At 49.7% G+C, this 23274-nt stretch overlaps 1 protein-coding gene across 4 annotated transcripts in view; it reads left to right on the forward strand.

Moving 5' to 3' along the window:
* Window positions 1–23274, forward strand: part of MTOR (mechanistic target of rapamycin kinase) — a 2476747-nt gene that overhangs the window by 2222964 nt on the left and 230509 nt on the right. For all 4 annotated transcript variants that reach the window (XM_069609933.1, XM_069609934.1, XM_069609936.1 and 1 more), the window contains one exon: window positions 5281–5346. In XM_069609933.1, the coding sequence (XP_069466034.1) occupies window positions 5281–5346 (66 nt within the window). The remainder of the gene's footprint in view (window positions 1–5280; window positions 5347–23274) is intronic.

Here is a 23274-nt window from a genome sequence, read left to right on the forward strand (position 1 = left end):
CTCCGACCTTCTAAGCCAGGTTGCGCATGAGATCCCTGCAATAGTTATTGAGGGATCAGTACCTCAGCACTCTCCCAGATCTCCTCAGTGTGTCCGCGTCAGTGGCGACGACCTGTTCTGGTGGGCAGACCGCAACAGTCTTTTGGCGGGGGAACACTTCTGGCCTCCTCGGCCTCAGACCCGAGTGGTCACGGATGTGTTCTTGAAGGGTTGGGGCGCTGTAAGGAAGGCATGGTATCAAGAATAGACACACAAGTGATCACAATTCAACAGTGATTATTAAACTGTATAGGTAGGTTGGAAAAAAGCCAAATCTAAACCTAAATCTAAGATGGGTGGAAGCTATGACCATCAAATAATAATAAGGCAGTCAGAGTGGCGTCTTGTCAAATAAAACGGCCTATACTAAGAAAAACCTATTACCAATCATTACGCTAAATACAAAAGAGTGTGGGATAGGGTTCACAAGGAAGAAACAAGTGTTTACAAATGATCAGGATATAGTAGCCGGGAGTCTCCCTTCCCCACGTTTTGAGCACAGAACAAGGTGGGACTTCTGAGCAGTGCACCCTCTCGAGCTTTCCCAGCACGAGACGACAGTTCCTTTCTCAGCTATCAGGACCGTTGATGGTCGAGTCTCTTTTCTACAAAAAGTCTCTTGCCTTCTGGGACCTGATGTATTCAAAATAACAAATAAAACTTCCTTTCCATATACAAGTTGGGTGATGGCTTTTCACCCTTGCATCCCCCTCTTCCGGGCACAGATCCCTCTTGCACGTCAGCCTCCCTCCGTCAGGTTCACTATGGCTTTCCTTGTATTCACGAGTTTTAATGTCTTTTTAGACAGTTCACCGTGGACATCCCTCTGTCGGGTTCACCGGGACTTTAGGCTTCGTCCCTTTCCATCGGCATCCCCCCATCGGGTTCACCCTTGACAATGTTTGCCCAACACACAATCTCTTCTACTTTCTTACGATGCAGGATTCACTTACCTTCGCTAGACCCCTGTATGACCACTTTGATCACTTTTGCACCCCATTCCCAAGGCCTTCTGGTATCGGTAGCTTCCACAATAGGGTATTCGCCCAGAGTTTCTCGAGTGAGCACCCACCTGGTGCCGGACTCTTCTGCAGTTGGTTTTCCCCTCTCGTATTAACAGTTCTTTGTACTTTCTTCAATTAGCCGTATGCTACTTTTGTTCAACACAGTTTGGTTTCTTATTGGCTCTCCCCTTAAATCACTGGCTGTGGTGTACCGCTTGGTTTTGCTTGTCTCTGGAGGGAAGTTCGGTACCACGGTGGCAAGCGTCGCTCCCTGGCTTGGTTATCAGCGGAGGAGGGCCTGTGTACAGCTGACGTCTGCTGCAGCACACGCTGGCTATTGTTTGCGGTTTTACGATTCCTTCCATGGAGGTTTCACAGCCTGGATCGGAAAGGGCAAGGTCGCTTTTTTCCTTTTCACCCTCTCGGTTTGCGCCGTCTTTCTCCTTCTCCTTCTCTTGAACTGCCATACTGCATTAGCTCTCCCGTTGTGCAGTCTGCTTTTCTCATCCTGTGCTCTCGTGCTCCTCCTTTTATCCCTGTGGGAAGGGTAAGTGTGTGTGATTTTGGTCAATTGCCTGACTTTGCCTGACCCTTGTATTGGGACATGTCAGGTAAACGGCTCTGGTGTTAGTCCATTGTCTTTTGTCATGTGCAAAAGTGTTAGTGTGGAAAAAGGGGGGGGCAGTGTTTCGGAATATACTACGTCGTAGGATGAGGAAAAGGTGTTAGAAGAAGGGGGATGCCGTGTCTCACCCGTCAGTGTCCCACTTCCACTCCTAGAGGACCCCCCATCCAGGTCATCCTCTCTCACTGGCTCACCCCCAGGAGCTGGATCTAATAGCGATGGCCGTGTCCTGGCCACCTGGATGGCAGATCCCTGAGGATTAGTTAGGGAGACACCTTCAGGTTTCTCACAGCGCTCACTGTGGGGATCTGCAGGTGAGCAGCCTCTGGTCAATGACGGAAGCCAGGTGGCACATCAACGGTCTGGAGTTGCGAGCTGTCAGGCTAGCCCTAAAAGCATTTGCCCCATCTCTGTGGGAAAAGCATATCCTCATCCTGACAGACAACACAGTGGTGCTGCACTACCTCAACAAGCAAGGTGGTGTGCACTTCCGCCCCCTCTGCACAGAGGCAATGATGCTTTGGTTCTGGTTGCTGGAGAACAAGATCTTGGTCTCAGCAGTTCATCTGGCAGGCACAGAGAACAACTTGGTGGATGCTCTGACCAGGCAGAGCACGGTCTCACAAAAGTGGGAAGAGTGCTAGGAAGTCCTAGAGGAGGTCTTCACTCTCTGGGGTACCCCAGCAGTGGATCTGTTTGCAACGGAGTCCAACAGGAAATGCAAACCATTCTGCTTGAGGGAATTCCCAGCTAACGGTGCACTGGGGGATGCGTTTCTGGTGTATTGGACCTTCCCTCTCCTTTACGCGCTCCCTCCGATTCCTGTCATTCCATGGGTTCTCAGGCAGTTGAAAAGGTTTCGAGCAACCATGATCTTGATCGCCCCAGACTGGGCGAGGAGAACGTGGTACTCTGACCTCTTAGATCTGTCCATCTGTCCTCCTCACCGGTTGCCTCGGCATCCAGATCTCCTAACCCAGTCGGAAGGCCGGATACTCCTTCCGACCCCGGAATCCCTCACCCTACATGCGTGGCTCTTGAGAGGATGACATATAATGACTGGGACGTCTCTGAGGAAGTACTTGAGGTGTTGCTGGCTGCATGCAGACCATCTACAAGATCTTTGTACACGTGCAGGTGGAGCATATTTGAGGCATGGTGCAGGGAACGAAAGATTGATCCCATCTCTTGCCCCACCACTACATTGATGGAGTTCCCTCTGTCACTAGCCTCTGCAGGCCTTCAGGTCAACACAGTCAAAGGATATTTTGCGGCCATGTCTGTGTTCAAGAGATACCCGGATAAAGGTTCATTTTTTACGATCCCCGTAATGCAACAATTCCTGAAAGGCCTTGTAAATAAATGTCTGCCAACTCCCTTTGTTGTCCCAGATTGGGATCTTCATCTGGTTCTTACATTTCGGATGGCGGCTCCCTTTGAGCCTATGCACTTTTGTCCTTTACGACTTCTCTCGTTGAAAATGGCCTTCTTGGTGGCTATTACATCCGCTAGGCGGGTGAGTGAGCTACAGGCCTTTTACTGTAAGCCACCCTTCCTGCGCTTTTCCCGGGAGAAAGTTTCACTCAGGGTAAGGCCTGGCTTCCTCCCCAAGGTTGTATCAGAATTTAACTAGTATCAGTCCATCGACCTTCCGTTCTTCTATCCTCCTCCTCATCCTTCTTAGCAGGAGGAATGGTTCCATCATCTAGACCCTAAGAGGGTGTTGAGTTACTATGTTGCCAGAACAGCTAATTTCAGCAAAGATGATCAGCTCTGCGTGGCTTTTTCCTTAGCCCGTAAGGGCCTGCCCATTATGAAGCAGACTTTATCCCGTTGGATAATTCTCTGCATTGATGGAGGAATCTGCGGAAGAAAATCAGTCCATTGAAGGACAAATTACCTTACCGTAATGTTCTGTCTATGGAATCTTCTCCTGCATATTCCTCATCTCCCCTCCCATCCATCCCTGCTCAGCAAGTCGTTGGTTGGTGCGCATCTTTCTATTTCACATTGACTTGGTGATGGTCCTCTGTGTCCGTTTTCTGTCTTCCTGCCACAGTCTAAAAACAAACATTTTTCTAACACTACCTTTAGTGTTCTTTTTTCAACTGTTCCTCCTTCGGAAGTAAATATGACTTTCTTTTTAAAGGGCTCATTAGCCCTTTTGTTCTCTGTTTTCCTATGCAGTGTGTGGTGCTCTGGAAAAAAGGGGGAACTGAGGTAGGGGCATAGTGACGTAGTACTTATACAACGCCTGTCGTCACGTCCGGAGCCGACGACCAGACGCCAATCAAGACAGATAGATGGTCGACGGCCGGGTCGAGGTTTATTACACCCCCTGTCAAAAATAATTCTGAAGCATCAAAGCTGGAAGGAATATCTATCAGATGAGGAATCTGCGGCAGAAGAATCCATAGAAAGAACATTATGTTAAGGTAATTTCTCCTTCTCATTGCCTGACCATAGTTATTGTGACATGCCTGACCCTCGCAACAGTCCTCAGGCCTCCTCCTCTTCTCAGTACTGGAGTGGTGAAAAAGCATGTTAGTGTGCACTACTCCTGGTCACCTCTTCCTCGTCCCAATACTATAATAGTCTGAATGGGGAACAGTGAGGGGAGATGGTTTGCAACAGCATATAAAAGAAGGGGGCAGGGTAGGGTTTGTCCTCCTTAGAACAGGGGGGATACCCGATCTCGTCTATGGACCTCTTCTTTTTCGTCCTCTTCCTAGTATTCCTGCATTGATGATGTTGTCTGGTATTATCTCTGGAAGAAAGAAAAGGGTAGCAATATCCCATAAATTCGGCTGGGACTCAGGGTTCATCATGGAATGGAAATGGGGGATCCTGTGTCTCTCACAAAGATGTCCCCCTACTATTTCCCAAGTCTCCCCTCCACCACCAGGGTTGGTATCCAAGAGCAATAGCCCTTCCCTGGCCACCTGAGCAGAGGATGACGGGGAGAAAGAAGTGAGGACTCCCTCAGGTTCCTCATAGTGACCTTGGACTTCTGTCCTTTAACTCTTCCGGGCCTACTTCATTTAGAGTTGGTGGCCTCTGGTGGGCTTCATACTTACCCAGTCCCATCTTCTATCTTATAATTTTAAGCATGGAAATTTGTCAAAGATCGCACAGACACACATTTGCTGCAACTATATGTGTTCATATTTATAAAAAAAACTGCAAAGTGTATGATTTCATGCATCCAGTATTTTTAGTCCAATAAGTCTTCGCTGAGAAAAATGTGTGCCCATTTCCACTACAGCACATTTGGGGAATGGTCATCTGTTGGATATGTGCATGGACTGCTACTTTGGTCAGGGCACATTACCCGATCTGATGCTTGGGTGGGGAAAACTACAATATAACCTCTGCGTGTGGGAGTATCATTTTCCTAACCTCTTGCTATTAATCAGGTTTAATTGTGTGTTCTGGGCGTTCTGATTGGTTGATAGGAGGTCTTTAATGCAAACAATGAACAAATATCCTGTATGAAAGGCACTAAATCTGAAGAAGTATTGCTACGAACAAGATCCTTTTGAGGCATGTTTTCGAAATTTTGAGTTCGAAGAAAAAATGAATACCTCTAACTTGTTATTCTTTACTTCCCAGCAAACATAAAGGGAAATAAGCGTTCACGGACTCGGACAGATTCATACTCTGCTGCTCAATCAGTAGGTAAGTGTAACTGTGTGTTGTACGCCTATCATCAGCAAGCTCTCAGGCCAAGCGGGGCAGCATTATGAGCTGTAAAGGTAGACCCTTTCACAATGTTAGAAATTAATATGTTTTAATTGGTAGCGCTCTGTGCCCTTTGCACCTGTGGTTTTAGAAGCTTGCAGTCTATAACTAAAAATGAGTCATGGGCTTACAACACTCGATTTGCTTACTTGCAAGCTGCATTTTCTGAACCATTTTGACACTGTATATAATGATCAGCCACACTCTGCACGTGCAGGACTACTCCCACTTCTTGCACACCATAAGCCATGTCCTGAACTTTGTCTTGGAATTTTGAAAACTGCGCTGTCGCCCGAAGGCATCATGGCGCTAGAGAGGAGAGGAGGCCATAGAGCCAATGCACAGAAAAAGGCTGATCGGAAGAGATGCTGAATCAAAACAGAGAAGTCTTTAAGGCTTTCCAGAAGATCAGATGATTAGATAAGGCATGCCACAGCTGTGCTGCCGCAATTGAGAACGCCCGGCCACCCACCCGGGAAAGATGAAAAGAAGGCACACGTTGCAGGCCAGAAGCCGCAGACCTCAGAGAACGGTTAGGAACATAACGTACAAACTTAGTGTGCAAGTACTCAGCTCCTTGATCATGGAGAGCACGATGAACAATACACAGTGGGCCTCATTACGAGTCCGTCGGTAGCCGTGCCAGTAAAACTGGCAGGCTGCCGCCAAACCCGTAGTGAATTACCGCCGCCGGACTTGCCGGAATTACTGGGGCATTACAGCCCCTGTGGTCCGGAAAATCTGGCACCAGCAATTCTGTTAATCCCCATTTCCGTGGAGTCCTATAGGACTCCACAGGAATGGGGACCGCAAATTCCCGGGAATGGGGACCGTGGATTCACCAGCACCATGTCTTAATGGTTCCAGTGTTTCTGTGCATCTCTGCGTGCGGGTGCCGTTCCGCCTGCCAGGTCAGACCTGGCGGGTGGGACAGCACCCGCCCGCAGAACTTCTAGTTTGCCGGCCTGGAAAACAATGCCGGTCCGGTTTTACCGGCACCATTAATTCCAGACCGGTAAACATGTAATGAGGCCCAGTGTCTTGAATTGAATGCGCTGGGCCACTGGGAGCCAATGCAACGAGCGCAGTACAGGGGAAATGTGGGCTCCGTAGGGGGACCCTGTTGCCACCCGGGCCACCATATTCTGAAGACGTTGCAGACGGTCTACCAGCCCCTTAAGCTGGGCAAGCTAAAGGGAGTTGCAATAATCTAACTTGCTCAAAATCATGGCGGCTACGACTGGGGGACATAGGGTGACAGGGATCAGATGTAATATCTTTCTCAGAATTTTTAACTGAAAATGCCCAGACTAGTAGACCACCAATACCTGAGCGGCCATGGAGAGAGTGTCTGACATAATGACCCCAAGATTTTTTCCTTTAGTTCAGGGCACCGGAAGTGGGCCCAAAGAAGTGGGCCAGAAAGAGGAGATCCAAAGTGAAGGGTTAGGAGGAGAACCCACCACCAGCACCTCTGTTTTATCCCCATTCAATTTCAGCCAGTTGTGGCCCATCCACTCCCCCACGGCCGACAGGCACTTATGCAGGCACGCCGACACTGCAGCTTGATCTAGATCGAGACGGATCAGAAGCTGGGGTTCGTCAGCGTACGAGTAGCACCTGATGCCGAAGGTGCGGATGAGGCGCACCAACAGGAAGACCGTACCCTGTACAGCTTAAACCAGTTCCTGGACTGCCTAAGCCATGTCCCCACTGTCTTAAGTCTTGCTCTAGCCACCAGCTCAAACCATTCCTTAACCTGATTGTTAGGTAAGATTTCCACAGAGCTGGTAAATCTTCCTTTCCTGGTTCAACTACAGAACTTTTTGCTTTTCTAGTGGAATATTTTTCATTAATACCTCAGTGAGTGGGAACCTTTTTCCACACTCACCTGTATTTAACTCTTTTTATGGGTGTCATTTTTAAGACTCTCCATAGTGCCTTTGTAAAGTTTATCACTTCTAACAACTTATTGGCAATAAGTGCCTGTTGTTGCTGGGTTGCCTTAGGTGCTCCCCATTTAACTCTCTTGTGCTAACCTTGAGTGAACTACATTTCCCAAGGGTAGAAAGGATCTTTGGATCCCTTTTACATTTTATTCTGTGAAACCAGCACACCCCACCTTATGTGGAGTGCTGGGGAGATACAATGTTTACCCTTTCACATTTAAACTGTAACAATTCTGTTACAGTGACAAGCTTACCTTTAATGGCTGGTGGCAGGGATACCTTTTACTAATTTGGTGCACCTTTACCACGGGCTGTAATCACAGCTAAAGTAAAGGCACCTAAGGGTGCTCATTTTACCAAAATGGCCCCTGTCATCTTTTTCTGCCATTTTAGTGTTTCTTGTCGTTTCTTGTTCCTTCCCCCGACATCCAGGGCGGGAAATTCCTTTGTTTGAGTTTTGTCTTTGGCGGGAGTCCCCTGGACACCCCGCCCAGGCTCCAGTCAGTCAGTAAGAACAGGAAGTGGGGGGAGGAGTCCAAAACTTCCCCCTCCTTTGTCTTAGGCCTTCCTTCAACTGGGCCAAATCCCAGTGGGGGGTCGGCTGTCCTGATTGGACAACCAGACGCCCCTTTCTTGTAAAATGCAGGGAGAGAATGCAGAGGTTGTGTTGCAGTTCCTGATAAATACTGGAAACCTGGAAGCTGAAGTCATGTCAACCACTGGAACATAAAACCGAAGAGGATGACGAAGGAAAAGCGGCGGCAATGATTTCCAGCGACCGGAGAGCCTGCTGTGGAACCGGAGCCTGCTGCAGCCCTTCCTTCCGATCGACCTGGGGTCTCCGAAAACGACCCGAACCCAGAGCCTGGTGAGACCCACTAGACTCAAGAAGACCTGCTTTTTGAGCCATCCGACGGGTTGCTGCGACCTTGCATTCTTGCAATATCCCAATACCCTGGGACCTCCAGCCTCTGCGGTGCACGGTCTTCCGAATTCCGAATCTCGCTGAAACTTCGTGGGCATCCTGGTGTATCTCCAGAGACATGAATCGAGTCCAAAAAGTCCCCTTACAAGAGTGCTGGACCTTTTAAACGACGAGAATTCATCCACGATTTTCTGTCGTCTTCTGTGCTCCTTGAAAAGGCGCCAAACCCGCAGAACCGTATTCAGCCTCGAGAGAAATCTTGCCTAGAGCCTTCTTCATCGTTCTCTGCTGCAAAGTCCCTTCTGAGGTCTAGTGTTCAGTCTCCAGGACAAGGAATCCACTGACCGGGTATTTGGCTGCAGTCCCTGAAGTTCTCCTGCTGCAATCTCTTCTTCATTGCTGAGGTACTGTGTTGGCTTAGGTATATACTTACCTTAAGCCTGTTGGGATTTCTGTGTAGTTCTGGGGTGTTTTCTGTGATTGGGAGGTCCCTCATCCAGTGCACCCAGTCCCACTGCTAGAATATTGCTGGGGTGTCTTCTGTGAAGCCCCTGGACCCTCGTCTAACCCTAGAAGTAAAGTACCTACCTGTTTGCCCAGTTTTCCTACGGAAACTCTGACTTTTGCTACTAAAGAACTTATTCTAACACTGCCTGTTGGTCACTAGTCCTAGTGACCCCCTTCTGCTACTGAGAACACTCATGCTCTAAGGGAAAGACTTTGAAGGGATTGGGACTTCTGCCTAGAAAAGAAATCAAGTGTTTTACTTACTTATAAAGAGTTGGTGGGTAACTGTAATTCTTAGAGTGAACAGTTACAAAAGTTCTTACTGATCTTGAATGTGTGATGCACTATTCTTAAAAGTATGGTTAACATCTTTTCTTCCTTAGCCACTGTTTTGCAAGTCTAAAAGAAAGTAGATGTAAAGGTATTTTACTCTCCTGTGATTAGGTTGTGCCTCTTTACAAAAGTAATGTGTTGGTTTCACCAGATTATTCCTGTAGGGTAATTGTATGAGTGTCCTCCAACTGTTGGTATCACCAGGTTAGTCCTGTTAGGATAACTGTATGAGTGTCCCCCAACTGGGTCTTGATTCCCCTGACTTGCTGCTAGGCTGTCCTTAATAAGTCTACATTAGGTTGTTGCCTACCTAGAATAATTATTCAGTAAAATGTGCCATTGGGTTTTACTTTCCCCTTAATTGTGAAGTTAAAGTAAGTGGGTTTTACTTACCTTGTGTTAGCTGTGTGCCATCCAAAACAAGTTACCAGAGTTATTGCTTACCTCAATCTGGGGTTCCCTGATTTCCAAAGCATCTGTAATTGCATATTACATCCTTAGGTTTTACTCACCTGGTATAACTGTGTGTTATGACAAAAGTAGTTATAGGTTTTTACTGCACCTAGAATAAGTGTTTCACTATTCACCAAAAGTATATTGTCCAGTTGACTGTTTATGCGATTTGTTCCAAGAGTCATTTTGCAACTGGAAGGGCCTACTGTCCTTGTATTACCAAAAGTAATCTAAAAGTAACCATTGGTCTTTTACTCCCAAAGAATAAGCTTGACCTATACTAAATGTGTATAACAAGGTTTTGACTTTCCTAGAACTACTGTTAGGTGTTCCAAATAAGGTCTATACTTGGGTCTGTATACATTCAAGTATAGTGTTGTGTTTTATATTGTGATTTCATATAATGTGTTAGTACTTACTTAACCCCTAGATTTATCTGGGCCTACCTGTATTTAAATAAATCCTTTATTTTTACAATACATAGTGTTTCAGTGTTTCTTTGGATCATTTGTATTACAATTTTCCCTTGTACTGTATCTACTGCCCTCTCTCCCTCCTAAAGTAAGCCTGGCTGCTCTGTCTACGCTACCCTGAACTCAGGTGGTACAGCCTTATACTAAGAATGGAGTCTTGTACTGCCTCAGTAGAATAGTTTTACTAAGCCCTTAGTTGGACTTCAGAAACACTGTCCTAGCACTGATGTAATTAAGTGGTGCTGAGTTGATGAGTATTTTGTACACTCTCGGTTGATGGGGAGGGTAAAGATTACAGAAGGAGAATTGAATATTGTTATCAAGTGAACATTTATTAAAAGGCTCAAATACAGGAGTCTGGGTTTTAACTGACATGGGAGGAAAAATATGTAATATGCAAGCACAAAATAGGATCTCTTCTCAGAACCGCTATTTATTTCTCATTCCCTCACTTGCTACTTCTACAAGTTAACTCAGGATGGCACTGTTTCTCCAGCATGGTGTCTGGCATGTATTTGCATGCTTATGAATATTCCCCGTCGTCAGGCTGGGCATCCTTAGTAAAAAGAAGATCAGTTTGGCTTTAGCCTGAAAACTGCATTTCTCCTCTATAACCAATCACTGCCCCCTTCCAATGACAGCCGTCTCCCTGAGCTCCACCCCTGGTGGCCATCTTCAGATTTGTACCGCACGTTTCAGTGTTGGGAGCCTTCTCACCTTGCTCTTGGAGTTTTTTACAATTTTTCAAGGCTTTGGGATACATTTGTTAGTTCTTTCTCCGATTTGTTCCAACTTCAATTGGCTACCGGCTGCAGGGATCCGTTGTTGGCGAAGATCTGCTTCACCGCCAGTTCTTTCTTCAAGGCTTGGATGCCAGGCTTCGGCGTACTTTGCACCTTCAACGATGTCCAAAGAAAAGAGGAGTCTCTTCAGGATATGCACGAAATGTGGACTACGGAATGTCTACGTCAAAGATCAGCACCTCAAGTGCCTATATTGTCTGCATCCAGACCAGGATAAGGAAGAATGCTAGATGTGCTGTGGTTTTCCCATGAAGAAGGACCTTAACTGCAGGTTAGCGCCTGGCTCAAAATCGGGAAGGCTTCTGACTCGGCCTCCGGGCAAAGTCATGCCTCAGTCAGGACCGGCCTGCCCCATGAGTGTGCTCGCTCTGAGTAGAGTTTGAGGTCCTTTGAGGACACCCCTTCCCTGGAGGTCCAAAAGAAGGCTAAGCACCATGCCTAGCATCCCGCTTGGGTCATTGAGGCTGCGGGACCCAGTTCGGGAAGGACGCGTTCCCCCGTCTCCATCCACTGTGAAACTGCCAGTTGGGGGTGTATCGTCCAAGAGAAAGTCCTTGACTCCTTCGAAGCATTGATCGTCGTCCTCTGACAAAGCTTTTAAGGGAGAGGTCTTTGTATGACCCAGCTCAACCACTGTCGACGACTCCATCGTCAACCAAGACCACGACTTTGTCAATGACTGCTTCGTCTTCCAAAATGTCCACTCAGTCAACGAGCATGACTCCGTCGACAGCCATGGTACCATCGACAACCACAGTACCGTCGACGACCACCCCGTCGACGACCCCATTGACGACTTCCTCGACAACCATCACTACTTTGTCGAAAGGGAGTCTTGCAACTACCATCGTATCTGCAGTCAAGATGACAGCAACCCCACAGGTGGCCTTGCCTCTACTGGCTATGGCTGCTGCGGCTGCTTTGCCAACAACTGCAGCCGACTCGCCTGTTAAGGTGTTGGCACCCATTGTTGCCTCCTTCCTGAAGGATTTGGGTAAGACCAAGGAGCTACTACCCCCTACAGAGATCCTCCCCAGGCAGCGGAGGATGTCCCCGACGATGCCAAGGGATTCCTCTAAGGGGTTGCGCACTTATACACAAGCTCTGACGATGACCACTTGCCTTAGGACTACTACTCGGATCACGAAGGGGGTGCTGGGGCCATTCCCAGGGATGGATCTCCACAGAGGGAGCCTCATAGGATTTCTAGTCCATTGAAGCACTTCAGCAAGTGCCCTGGGACATGTCTTTGGATATCCTCAGGACTCTCCACACTTTGGTGTCAGGGATACAGCAGAGACGGCCTGCCAATCCTGTGCCTGGCCCGGCCCAGAGTCCTCCTAGGCTGCCGACCAAAAGTCCTCCCAGGCACAAATATTAGCAGAGCCCAGACTGGTCCGAGGAACCCTTCCGGTTTGAGTCGTCAGCCGATGCCATCGCCCCACCTGCCTTAGATCCAAGTAGTGGGGGAGCCTCCATGCACCAAAACCAGTACTGATACCAACACTACTGCAACTCATACCAGCGAGTATGACGACTATGTCCCCCAGACAGGGAGCGGCTGGGTGCCGACGAGCCTGCCAGGGCCTCGCCACCGGATGAGGTCGTTTCTTTTTGTACCCTGATTTCAAGGGCCTCCTCTCTCTTCAATTAGGTACCGGAGGAGAAGAGGAAAGAGGGGTTTCGAGGGGATTGGGTCCTCCGACGTATTCCATATCTATGACAGGTAATGTCCACAGCTGTGCTGCTTTTGACAATCTTTGGCTCCTGCGTCGATGACGTCGATGCGCCGTCCCCGAGGACCTCCTCCGACGGCCGACGTCACCCGATGTGATAAGTAGGACGCACGACGCCCATAGCCTCAGTTCCGTTTTTTCCGCGAACGTGTTACACCTCGATTAGTTGGAGTTTGCTGTTTTCTATTCTCGGTTCGTTGAACCTGTTCGGTTTGTTGTGAAGACCTGTTCGTGGCGATGTCTTTCTCATCTTCGACCCCGCGTCCGGGCTTCTAGAACTGCGGGGACTGTGAGTCCAAGATGTCGGTCACGGATTCGCACGACGCCTGCCTCTGGTGCCTCGGGGAGGCCCACGATACGGATGACTGTGTCGACTGCCAGTCGCTCACTGCAAAGGCCTTGCGGGAACGCAGGAAGAAGCTGTCGGTAGGCAGGGTGTCTAAGCCCCAGAAGTCGAGGTCTGCGGGGCTTTCGACCGATGACTCGAGGGGTGACTCTCCACGTCATTGTCGGAAGTCGGGTGGGTCGCCTTCCAGGAGTCGGTCTCGCCACTCCTCCGCCTCTTCTAGGCATTCCAGGAAGCGCCGGCATAGGTCGCCTTCCCCGTCCTCTTCCGAGGACTCCGCCCGTCGGCGGGTCGCTTATCCCTCCATGCAAGCGACACCAGAGGAATAGGCTTCCTTCGGGAAGCAGATGCTAGCGATTCTGGAATCGCAGGGCACCGGTCCGTCCGCGCCTCCGAGTGGGGTCGGTCGGCACCGGTCGAGAGACACTGCCCGTACGCCTTCGGGCTCGGGTGGTCGGCACGACTCGCGGGAGATGTCCCGCTCGGACAAGGGTAGCCATTCTTGCCATGCCCGTTCCAGGTCCCGGTCCTCGACGCGCTCGAGACCGCGTGATCCTGTGCCGTCTTCGAAGAAGACGTCGATGCCTGTGGCGCCGAGGTCGTCGACGATTTCTCTCGAGGCTCCGCCTCCGAGGGGGTCGTCGACGCCATCGGCGACCAGGTTGTCAAGAGACACGCTCGGAGCTCCGACTTCAAGGACTGTGTCGACGCCGCAGATGCTGGAGGCGTTGCAGCTGACGTCGACGCCGATTCGCTCGACGTCGATGCCTTTTCTGTCGACGCCGGCGCTGACTCGTTCGGCGCCCTCGACACCTTTTCTGTCGACGCCGGTGTTAGGCAGAAACCTGTGCAGTTCCCTTGGGGAACACTGCAAAAGATTTAAGACTACAGGTATAGCAGTAAACCCACTTGGTAGCAGTCCGCACCACCCAGGTTTACCTGGTAGCTGTGGCTGAGCAGTCAGACTTCCCTGAAGAAGAGTTAGGCAGTATGCAAAGTATACACAATATGTACTCAGACACAATAGCACAAGCAAACACTGACCAGAGCTTGGTTTCAAAAGTATATAGTTATTTATTATCAAGAACACATAAGTTGAAGACACTCTAGCAAAGTATGGTAAAAACACTTCAAACACAGTTATAATGAAAGCAGTTTCAACCCTTACTCCTATCTAGACAACTCTAGGTTAACCCCACATAATTAAAACAGAGGTGAGCGCTTAACGTTAGATGACACTCTAGTAGGTTCAAGAAAGGGGTAAAAAGAAACAGAAATGGGTTAAACACACCACTCTAAGGTCCAGGACACTTGCAATAGACTCAAAGAAGCACAAAGTCACAGGTGAGCAAAAGTCACTAGGCAGGGCCCACTCTTAGAGTAGCCGGAGCGAAAATGTGCCCAAGATCACACTGTTATTAGGGATTCAAAGTCTTGCAAAGAGTTAGAAAGAGTTTAGAGTGGCTTAGAAAGTTTAGCCAGGGTGTTCCAGGCACTCCCAGGTTCGAAAGCCGGGGGCTAAATCTACCCCGTACAGTCGGTGGCAAGGGAAGCCAGGCGGAACACGGTACCTTAAGCGGAAAGGGTCCTCCAGCGGTGGCAGTTGTTCCAGGCAGTGGCAGCAAGGCTCGACGTCGGTCAGGGGAGAAGAAGTTCTCGCTGAAGAGCAGAAGAAGAAGGTCGTTGCACTGCCCGGGAAGAAACCAGCCGCGGAGTCCTCCGGTTAAAGGGTTGTACCGACTTTCGTGGTTGGGGTAAAAGTGGTGGGGTTCCGGTTGCCGGGGTGCTTGGCACTGGCAAGGCGGCCACGAGATACCTCGAGAAGCGAAAAGAAGGCGAAAACTGGTTGTCCCCACCAGTCAAGGGAAGGAGCCACTCCGTTAAGAGTTCTCCTCGGTCGTCGGGAAAAGTGGTGAGACGGTTCAGCAGGGCTCCACCGGGTGGTGTCGTCGAAGCAGGTCGGCTCAGCTCTTCCCTCGTCGGATTCTTGGTCCTGTGGCGACTTCTGAAGTTCCAGTCCCCAAAGCCCTGCTTTTATGCAGCAAACCCCCATTCACCCAGCCTAGCTGTCACTCAAACATGCTAAGTGTGAGCCGGCCGGCTCACCACTTGGGCCAATCAGGACGGAGTGCGACTTGAGTTACCAAGGTAACTCAGTCCAGGGTGCCTAAATCCCCCTCCACCCCTCCTAAGTACCCCAGACAGAGTGGCACCACTTTGGAGGGCTTCTGTCGAGAAGCCCGCCAAAAGTGGAACAAAGGGCTCCACTTTGGGTCAGAGTTACAGAGGCGAACGCCAACGCCATTTTAGAATCAAGTTTTGGCAAAAAGTCCCAACCGGAGTTATAATAATAAATATATAAACCGGCGGTATGTTTAAGGCTACCGTAAATAAATAATTAAATGTGTTAGCCTAAAACAATGGGAAATCCCATAGGAAAATATTCGCGGTCGAATATAAAACGTAGTTTCCACTGCCACCAGCCAAAACTCGATCAGGGGGGACGGAGACGTGCCCCCTCGACTAACAGACCCTGGGGCAATCAAATTGCCCCAGCCAGTACGTCCACAATATGATGGTTTGTACTGGTTCTGTTCAGGATTCAAGACTAGCAAAGTCTTTGGTGACTTTACATGCCCTGGGAGACAGTAGTCAGTCCCAGGGTATGGAGTCTATGTTGGGGAGTCCCTAGGACACCCCTGGGTCACGGCACAGAGGGTGCTGTGTAACCCACATCACAAAAATACATGAGGCCCTATGGAGTAAAAGACCCCATAGCCCATTCAACACAAGGTTTAACCAAGAAAACACACTTCAACATGTCCAAGAGTGAGGGTAAAAGAGTCTCACTCTTGGCAGGGGAGAAAAAATAAACCCAGAAATCCAGCAAAGCTGCTGGGGGACACACTAGGTAGGGAAATTCAGCCTAAACAGAGAATTCTCCCTAACACTCGCCCCCCCCAGACTAAGGGACAGGAGGATTTAATCCACTCCTGGATGAACCTCATACCTCTAGTCGATGATATACATCCTAGAGAGTCCATCAGCATTTTGATGGTGACACCCTGACCTATGTTTAAGGGAGAACTCAAAGGTTTTCTTTTGCAAGCTAAAGGACCTACAAACCCTTTGAGGAACAGTAGTCCTTTTGGTATTATAGGGGATCTGGTTGACCAGTCCCTCAGAAGTTGGTACAACTTCTGAACCTATGTTAGGCTTTTTCAAGGGGTCCTTATAAAGGATTCCCTTAGATCTAGAGGGGCCCCCAAGGTTCCTCACCACCTCTCTTGTGGGAGCAGGTTGGGTCTTAGGCCTCTTGGTTGGAGGGGTTGGGGTTAGGCAATGTACCTGCTTCCCCTTCCTCTTAGATCTACCCTTACCTATTTTAGGAGTTTCCCCCCTAATATTAGGATTTGAGTTGGGGTCTTCAGTAGAAGGTCCAACAGTCTGAAGGTTTTTGGCCTTAGACTTTTCTTTTCTGGTTTTCCACCAGCACTGAGAATTACCAGTTCTCTCAGGTCCAGATAGGGGCCTAGTTGGTCTATCCACCTCTTCCTCAGAAGCAGGGGGAGTCAGAGACTCTGAGACTAGGGGAACAATGATGGAGCTTGGTTGGGGCGCCCATGTTCCTAGCATACTATCCTGAAATGTGCCTGGGTTAGAGGTCAACTTACTAACACCAGGGCTTGTAGTGGGGTTCTCAGTAGAGGGTCCCACAGGCTTAGAAGGGTCCTTCAAGGTAGCCTTTCTAGCCAATTTGGTTAGGTTCTGCTTCTCCATACTGGGAGGCCTGGGGGTATGTGACACTACTCCTAGAGTTCTTAGGTCATTCCCTAACAGGACCTTCCCAGGTACCTCAGCCTGAACACTGACAGGGATCCTCACTGTCATGTTGTTACACTGAATGAGGGCTGGTAGAATAGGAACCATTTGGACAGGGCCTCCAGACATCTTAGTGGGACCTTTGGGTGCTTTGGCCACATCCTCAGGTTGAAAGAAGCTTTCATCCACTACTGTTCTGCTGGCCCCAGTGTCTCTCCTGGCAGGAGTATCCTGGCCATTGACAAGAACACTGTCCACATAATACACCTTAGAGTTAACAGGTAGGGAGTTATACACAACCCTATTCTGGGGACTAACCAGACCCATAGGCTCTAAGTTTACAGTTGCTTGAAGACCCAAGGGTTCTTCAGCAAAGAGTTCAAAGTGGGCACTAGCCATCTGTACTTCATCCTCAGGAGTGAAGGCTAAGGAGACTGTGCTGATCCCTGCAGGTTTACCCTTGCACTTGGGATCTCCTTTGATATGGTCAGTACCCTGACAGACATAGCATTGTCCAAATGCTCTCTGGAAGGGTGGCTTGTTCTGACCTCCTTCTGGCTTGTGGCCAGAAGGTACAGTAGCCTGACTAGGTTTCCCATGTGGCTTACCCTGGTTATTTTGTGGTTTGGGGCCCTCTTTGGGATAGGAATTATTAGAATTCTCTTTGGAGTCTTTTTTAGGCTGTTTCTCCCCATCCTTCTTCTGAGTGACCCCAGAATCCTTGTGAGTGGCCCTGTTGGCAGCCCACAAGTCAGCAGCCTTAGCTAGTTTCCGGGAATCTAATTCCCTGGAATCAGCCAAGTGTTGTCTGAGCTCAGGAGAGCAGGCATCATAAATAGTCTCCAACATAAACAAATTCTTCATACCTTCATAAGTGTTCACCTTGTAACCCTTAATCCATCCCTCTAAGTTTTTCAAACATTCATTCACCCAGGTAGCCCAAGGGGTACCATCATGCTTTTTGAGGCTCCTAAACCTCTTAAGATACTGGGAAGGGGTCTTCCCAAACCTAGCTATCAAAGCTAGTTTCACACATTCATAGTCCTTCCTATCCTCCTCCCCCATCTCCATTACCACATCAGTTGCAACAGGGGGAAGCCTAGAGAACAACCAGGTGAGTAAGTCATTTCCTGTGATGTTCTGGAGCCCATGATTATATTCAAACAGAGACAACCAATCCAACACATCCAACTTAGGCTCATACATACCAACCAATTCCTTAGGCATCCGGGGTCTTTTAGGACTGGAACTTCTAGAGGAGCCAGAGAGAGAAGCATTCTCAACAGATAATTTCTTCATTTCTAAGTCATACTTGAGCTCCATTTCCCTTAGCCTTAGTTCTTTGTCAGTTTGAGCATTAAGTTTCTTATACTCCAATTCTAGTTTCATTTTCTCCAGTTCAAAGTACTGAGGACTAAATGTGGGACCTGGTAAAGGTCCAGTAGGTACAGCAGGTACAGCAGGCAGAGGCCTAGGGGGGACAGTAATAACAGCCTCACCCTCCTCTTCTGACTCTTCCTCAGAATCATCAACATTTTGCTCCATGTTAACTTCAATACTGTCATCTACAGTTGCTGGAGTGGTAGGTTCCTCTGAACCATCACCCAGACTTTGGTTAGCTAACAATCTTTCAATCAGCTCCATTTTCTTGCCCTTAGTCAGGAGATCCTTATGTTTACAGAGCACTCTTAGACAATCAGCAGTTTTGGCTGCAAGGGACTCTTGACTATAGCTTTCTATAACTGACATGTTAGAGGATTACTTTTACAGTGCTAAGCTTTGTGGTTAGTTGCACTAAGGTATCTAAAGCACAATAAAATGTATACTCAATACAAATCCCACCGCTGTACACCAGTGTTAGGCAGAAACCTGTGCAGTTCCCTTGGGGAACACTGCAAAAGATTTAAGACTACAGGTATAGCAGTAAACCCACTTGGTAGCAGTCCGCACCACCCAGGTTTACCTGGTAGCTGTGGCTGAGCAGTCAGACTTCCCTCAAGAAGAGTTAGGCAGTATGCAAAGTATACACAATATGTACTCAGACACAATAGCACAAGCAAACACTGACCAGAGCTTGGTTTCAAAAGTATATAGTTATTTATTATCAAGAACACATAAGTTGAAGACACTCTAGCAAAGTATGGTAAAAACACTTCAAACACAGTTATAATGAAAGCAGTTTCAACCCTTACTCCTATCTAGACAACTCTAGGTTAACCCCACATAATTAAAACAGAGGTGAGCGCTTAACGTTAGATGACACTCTAGTAGGTTCAAGAAAGGGGTAAAAAGAAACAGAAATGGGTTAAACACACCACTCTAAGGTCCAGGACACTTGCAATAGACTCAAAGAAGCACAAAGTCACAGGTGAGCAAAAGTCACTAGGCAGGGCCCACTCTTAGAGTAGCCGGAGCGAAAATGTGCCCAAGATCACACTGTTATTAGGGATTCAAAGTCTTGCAAAGAGTTAGAAAGAGTTTAGAGTGGCTTAGAAAGTTTAGCCAGGGTGTTCCAGGCACTCCCAGGTTCGAAAGCCGGGGGCTAAATCTACCCCGTACAGTCGGTGGCAAGGGAAGCCAGGCGGAACACGGTACCTTAAGCGGAAAGGGTCCTCCAGCGGTGGCAGTTGTTCCAGGCAGTGGCAGCAAGGCTCGACGTCGGTCAGGGGAGAAGAAGTTCTCGCTGAAGAGCAGAAGAAGAAGGTCGTTGCACTGCCCGGGAAGAAACCAGCCGCGGAGTCCTCCGGTTAAAGGGTTGTACCGACTTTCGTGGTTGGGGTAAAAGTGGTGGGGTTCCGGTTGCCGGGGTGCTTGGCACTGGCAAGGCGGCCACGAGATACCTCGAGAAGCGAAAAGAAGGCGAAAACTGGTTGTTCCCACCAGTCAAGGGAAGGAGCCACTCCGTTAAGAGTTCTCCTCGGTCGTCGGGAAAAGTGGTGAGACGGTTCAGCAGGGCTCCACCGGGTGGTGTCGTCGAAGCAGGTCGGCTCAGCTCTTCCCTCGTCGGATTCTTGGTCCTGTGGCGACTTCTGAAGTTCCAGTCCCCAAAGCCCTGCTTTTATGCAGCAAACCCCCATTCACCCAGCCTAGCTGTCACTCAAACATGCTAAGTGGTGAGCCGGCCGGCTCACCACTTGGGCCAATCAGGACGGAGTGCGACTTGAGTTACCAAGGTAACTCAGTCCAGGGTGCCTAAATCCCCCTCCACCCCTCCTAAGTACCCCAGACAGAGTGGCACCACTTTGGAGGGCTTCTGTCGAGAAGCCCGCCAAAAGTGGAACAAAGGGCTCCACTTTGGGTCAGAGTTACAGAGGCGAACGCCAACGCCATTTTAGAATCAAGTTTTGGCAAAAAGTCCCAACCGGAGTTATAATAATAAATATATAAACCGGCGGTATGTTTAAGGCTACCGTAAATAAATAATTAAATGTGTTAGCCTAAAACAATGGGAAATCCCATAGGAAAATATTCGCGGTCGAATATAAAACGTAGTTTCCACTGCCACCAGCCAAAACTCGATCAGGGGGGACGGAGACGTGCCCCCTCGACTAACAGACCCTGGGGCAATCGAATTGCCCCAGCCAGTACGTCCACAATATGATGGTTTGTACTGGTTCTGTTCAGGATTCAAGACTAGCAAAGTCTTTGGTGACTTTACATGCCCTGGGAGACAGTAGTCAGTCCCAGGGTATGGAGTCTATGTTGGGGAGTCCCTAGGACACCCCTGGGTCACGGCACAGAGGGTGCTGTGTAACCCACATCACAAAAATACATGAGGCCCTATGGAGGAAAAGACCCCATAGCCCATTCAACACAAGGTTTAACCAAGAAAACACACTTCAACATGTCCAAGAGTGAGGGTAAAAGAGTCTCACTCTTGGCAGGGGAGAAAAAATAAACCCAGAAATCCAGCAAAGCTGCTGGGGGACTCACTAGGTAGGGAAATTCAGCCTAAACAGAGAATTCTCCCTAACAGCCGGCGGCGACGGGTTCGCACCCTCGACGCCTTTCGAGGCGGTGGTGTCAGAGGGGCCCCGTGGCACGGGGTTTGCCCCTAGAAAGGCTATGGCTAAGGTCCGGCACTGCTTTGGTCTGCAGAGGTCTTCCTCTCCCCGCCTGGAGTACATTTCAGAGGGTGATGAAGGCTCTGATGGCGGCCTGGTTCCGGTTCCGGTTCCAGATGACCTTATCTCGGGCCATAGCCAGTTTGATGACCTGAGGCAGTCGCTGCATGATGCCAGTGGTCTGGACACCTCTCCAGAGGTGGAGTTTTGTTGGCCGGAGCCTGGCACTCATGCCGATTCGTCATATCGGCGCCTTATGTCTCGGGTTACCTAGTACTTGGGTTGGTCAGCTCCCCCGGGGGAGTTCGTTCAGGATGATCTCACGGACATCCTTGATCTCGGTCCACCCACTGACCCGGTCTTGCCTTTTCATATGGCTTTGCAGAGAAGGGTGGCGGCGGCTTGGACTGCTCTGGAGAGTCTTCCGGCAGTGGACAAGTCTTTGTCGCGAAAATACCGTCCAGCCAGTAGCGACCCCTGCTACTTGTCTAGACACCCCACCCCGGAGAGTTTGGTGGTGCAGGCGGCTACGGCCCCGGCAAAGCAGGCGTAGTATCCTACCATCCCTCCGGATGGGGACGACAAACGTTTTGACGGCTGGGCGAAGAAAGTGTTTTCTTCGGGGGGTATGGCGCTTCAGGCGGCCAACTCCATATGTGCCTTGTCTCGTTTCACACACACTCTGTGGAACTGTGTTGCATTAGCGGCTGGTCATATTCCCAAAGGGGACGAATGGGATGGTTTCCTTGCTATGGTTCAGGATGGCAAGGATGCTATATGTGAGGCCGTTCAGTCGGGTTTGGACTTGGCGGATTGTGTCAGCCGGTCCATGGCGGCGAGCACCGTAATGCGCAGGTTTGCGTGGTTGCGGAAGTCTGGGTTCGCTCCTGATGTGCAGTCCCGGCTCCTCAACATGCCCTTTGACGGTCAACATCTTTTTGGCAGCAAGGCTGACGAGAGCCTTGAGAGGTTGCAGACCTCCAAAGCTGCAGCGAAGTCGTTGGGCGCTGCAGTTCGGCAACCTCTGCCTTTTCGTCCTAGGGGACAGCAATGGAGGGGAGGTTCGATTCGCTATTACTCGTCCTTCAGTAAAGCGAGAGGAGCTAGCAGTCAAAGAAGCCATCGTAAGAGTGCCAGAGGTGGAAACAAAGATACTCGAGGTGCCAAGGCCACTCGGGCAGTTGCTTCTTTGCCTTCAGGCAACGCCGCAGCCGCTACCACTCAGTCATGAGGCCAGGTCCCATGGTTTGCCAGTTGGGGGAAGGCTGGCGCAGCATCTTGTAGAGTGGCAAGCCATTACTTCAGATGTGTGGGTTCTGGAGATCATAACCCACGGCTACTGTCTTCCTTTTCGGCAGAGGCCTCACGACAATCCACCAGGGAACTTCTCTTTGAAGAGTCCGGATCCGCTCCTTGCGCAGGAAATTCAAGCCCTGCTTGAGAAAGGCGCCATAGAACTGGTGCCTGTAGCGGAGAGGAACAAGGGATGGTATTCCCCTTATTTTTTCTATTTCAAAGAAAGACTGGGGATTGAGACCCATCATGGACTTGCGCAGTTTGAACAAACTCATCAGGAAGGACAAGTTCAAGATGATGACTCTTTCTCAAGTCCTCCAGGCCCTTCAACTTCAGGACTGGTTGGTGTCTCTCGACCTCAAGGATGCTTACTTCCACGTGCCGATCCATCCCAAGCACAAGAAGTACCTGAGGTTCGCGGTTGGCGACTCGCACTTTCAGTTTCGGGTCCTGCCGTTCGGATTGACCTCCGCCCAAGGGTTTTCACCAAGCTCATGGTGGTGGTGGCAGCGCATCTCACGAAAGGGGGGATTCACGTCTACCGCTACCTGGACGATTGGTTGATCAGGTGGAGCTCTCCCGAGCAAGTCCTGGATCATCTGTCCGTCATCTGCCACTCCCTTCACAGGCTGGGCTTCTCCCTCAATTTAAAGAAGTCCCATTTGACACCAACGCAGCGGCTCCAGTACATCGGAGCAGTGCTCGACACGTCCCTGGGGCAGTGTTTGCCTCCTCAGGTGAGGGCTCTTCACATTCAGCAGATGGTGCACAAGTTTCAGTTTGCCCAGAATCTCCCAGCGTCCGAGTTCTTGAGACTGCTCGGCCTCATGGCATCCTGCATTCTTCTGGTGCCAGAGGCTCGTCTGCGGATGAGATCTTTGCAGTGGGCACTCAAGCTCCAGTGGTCTCAGTCCTCCGGCAGGCTGTCGGACCCTGTTCAGGTGCCGCCCTCGGTAGCCCGGGACCTTCTGTGGTGGGCCGTCGAGGGCAATCTGATGAAGGGGGCCCCATTTTGGCTGCCCTGGCCGGAGGTGACGATCGTGACGGACGGATCCCTCACGTGATGGGGAGCTCATGCCAACGGGCTGACAGTCAGCGGTCGTTGGTCTCCGTCGGAGTCCAGACTCCATATCAATCTGTTGGAGCTGCGGGCCGTCA

Source organism: Ambystoma mexicanum, chromosome 8, assembly GCF_040938575.1.
Source record: "Ambystoma mexicanum isolate Mex_15411 chromosome 8, UKY_AmexF1_1, whole genome shotgun sequence".
Lineage (NCBI taxonomy): Eukaryota > Metazoa > Chordata > Amphibia > Caudata > Ambystomatidae > Ambystoma > Ambystoma mexicanum.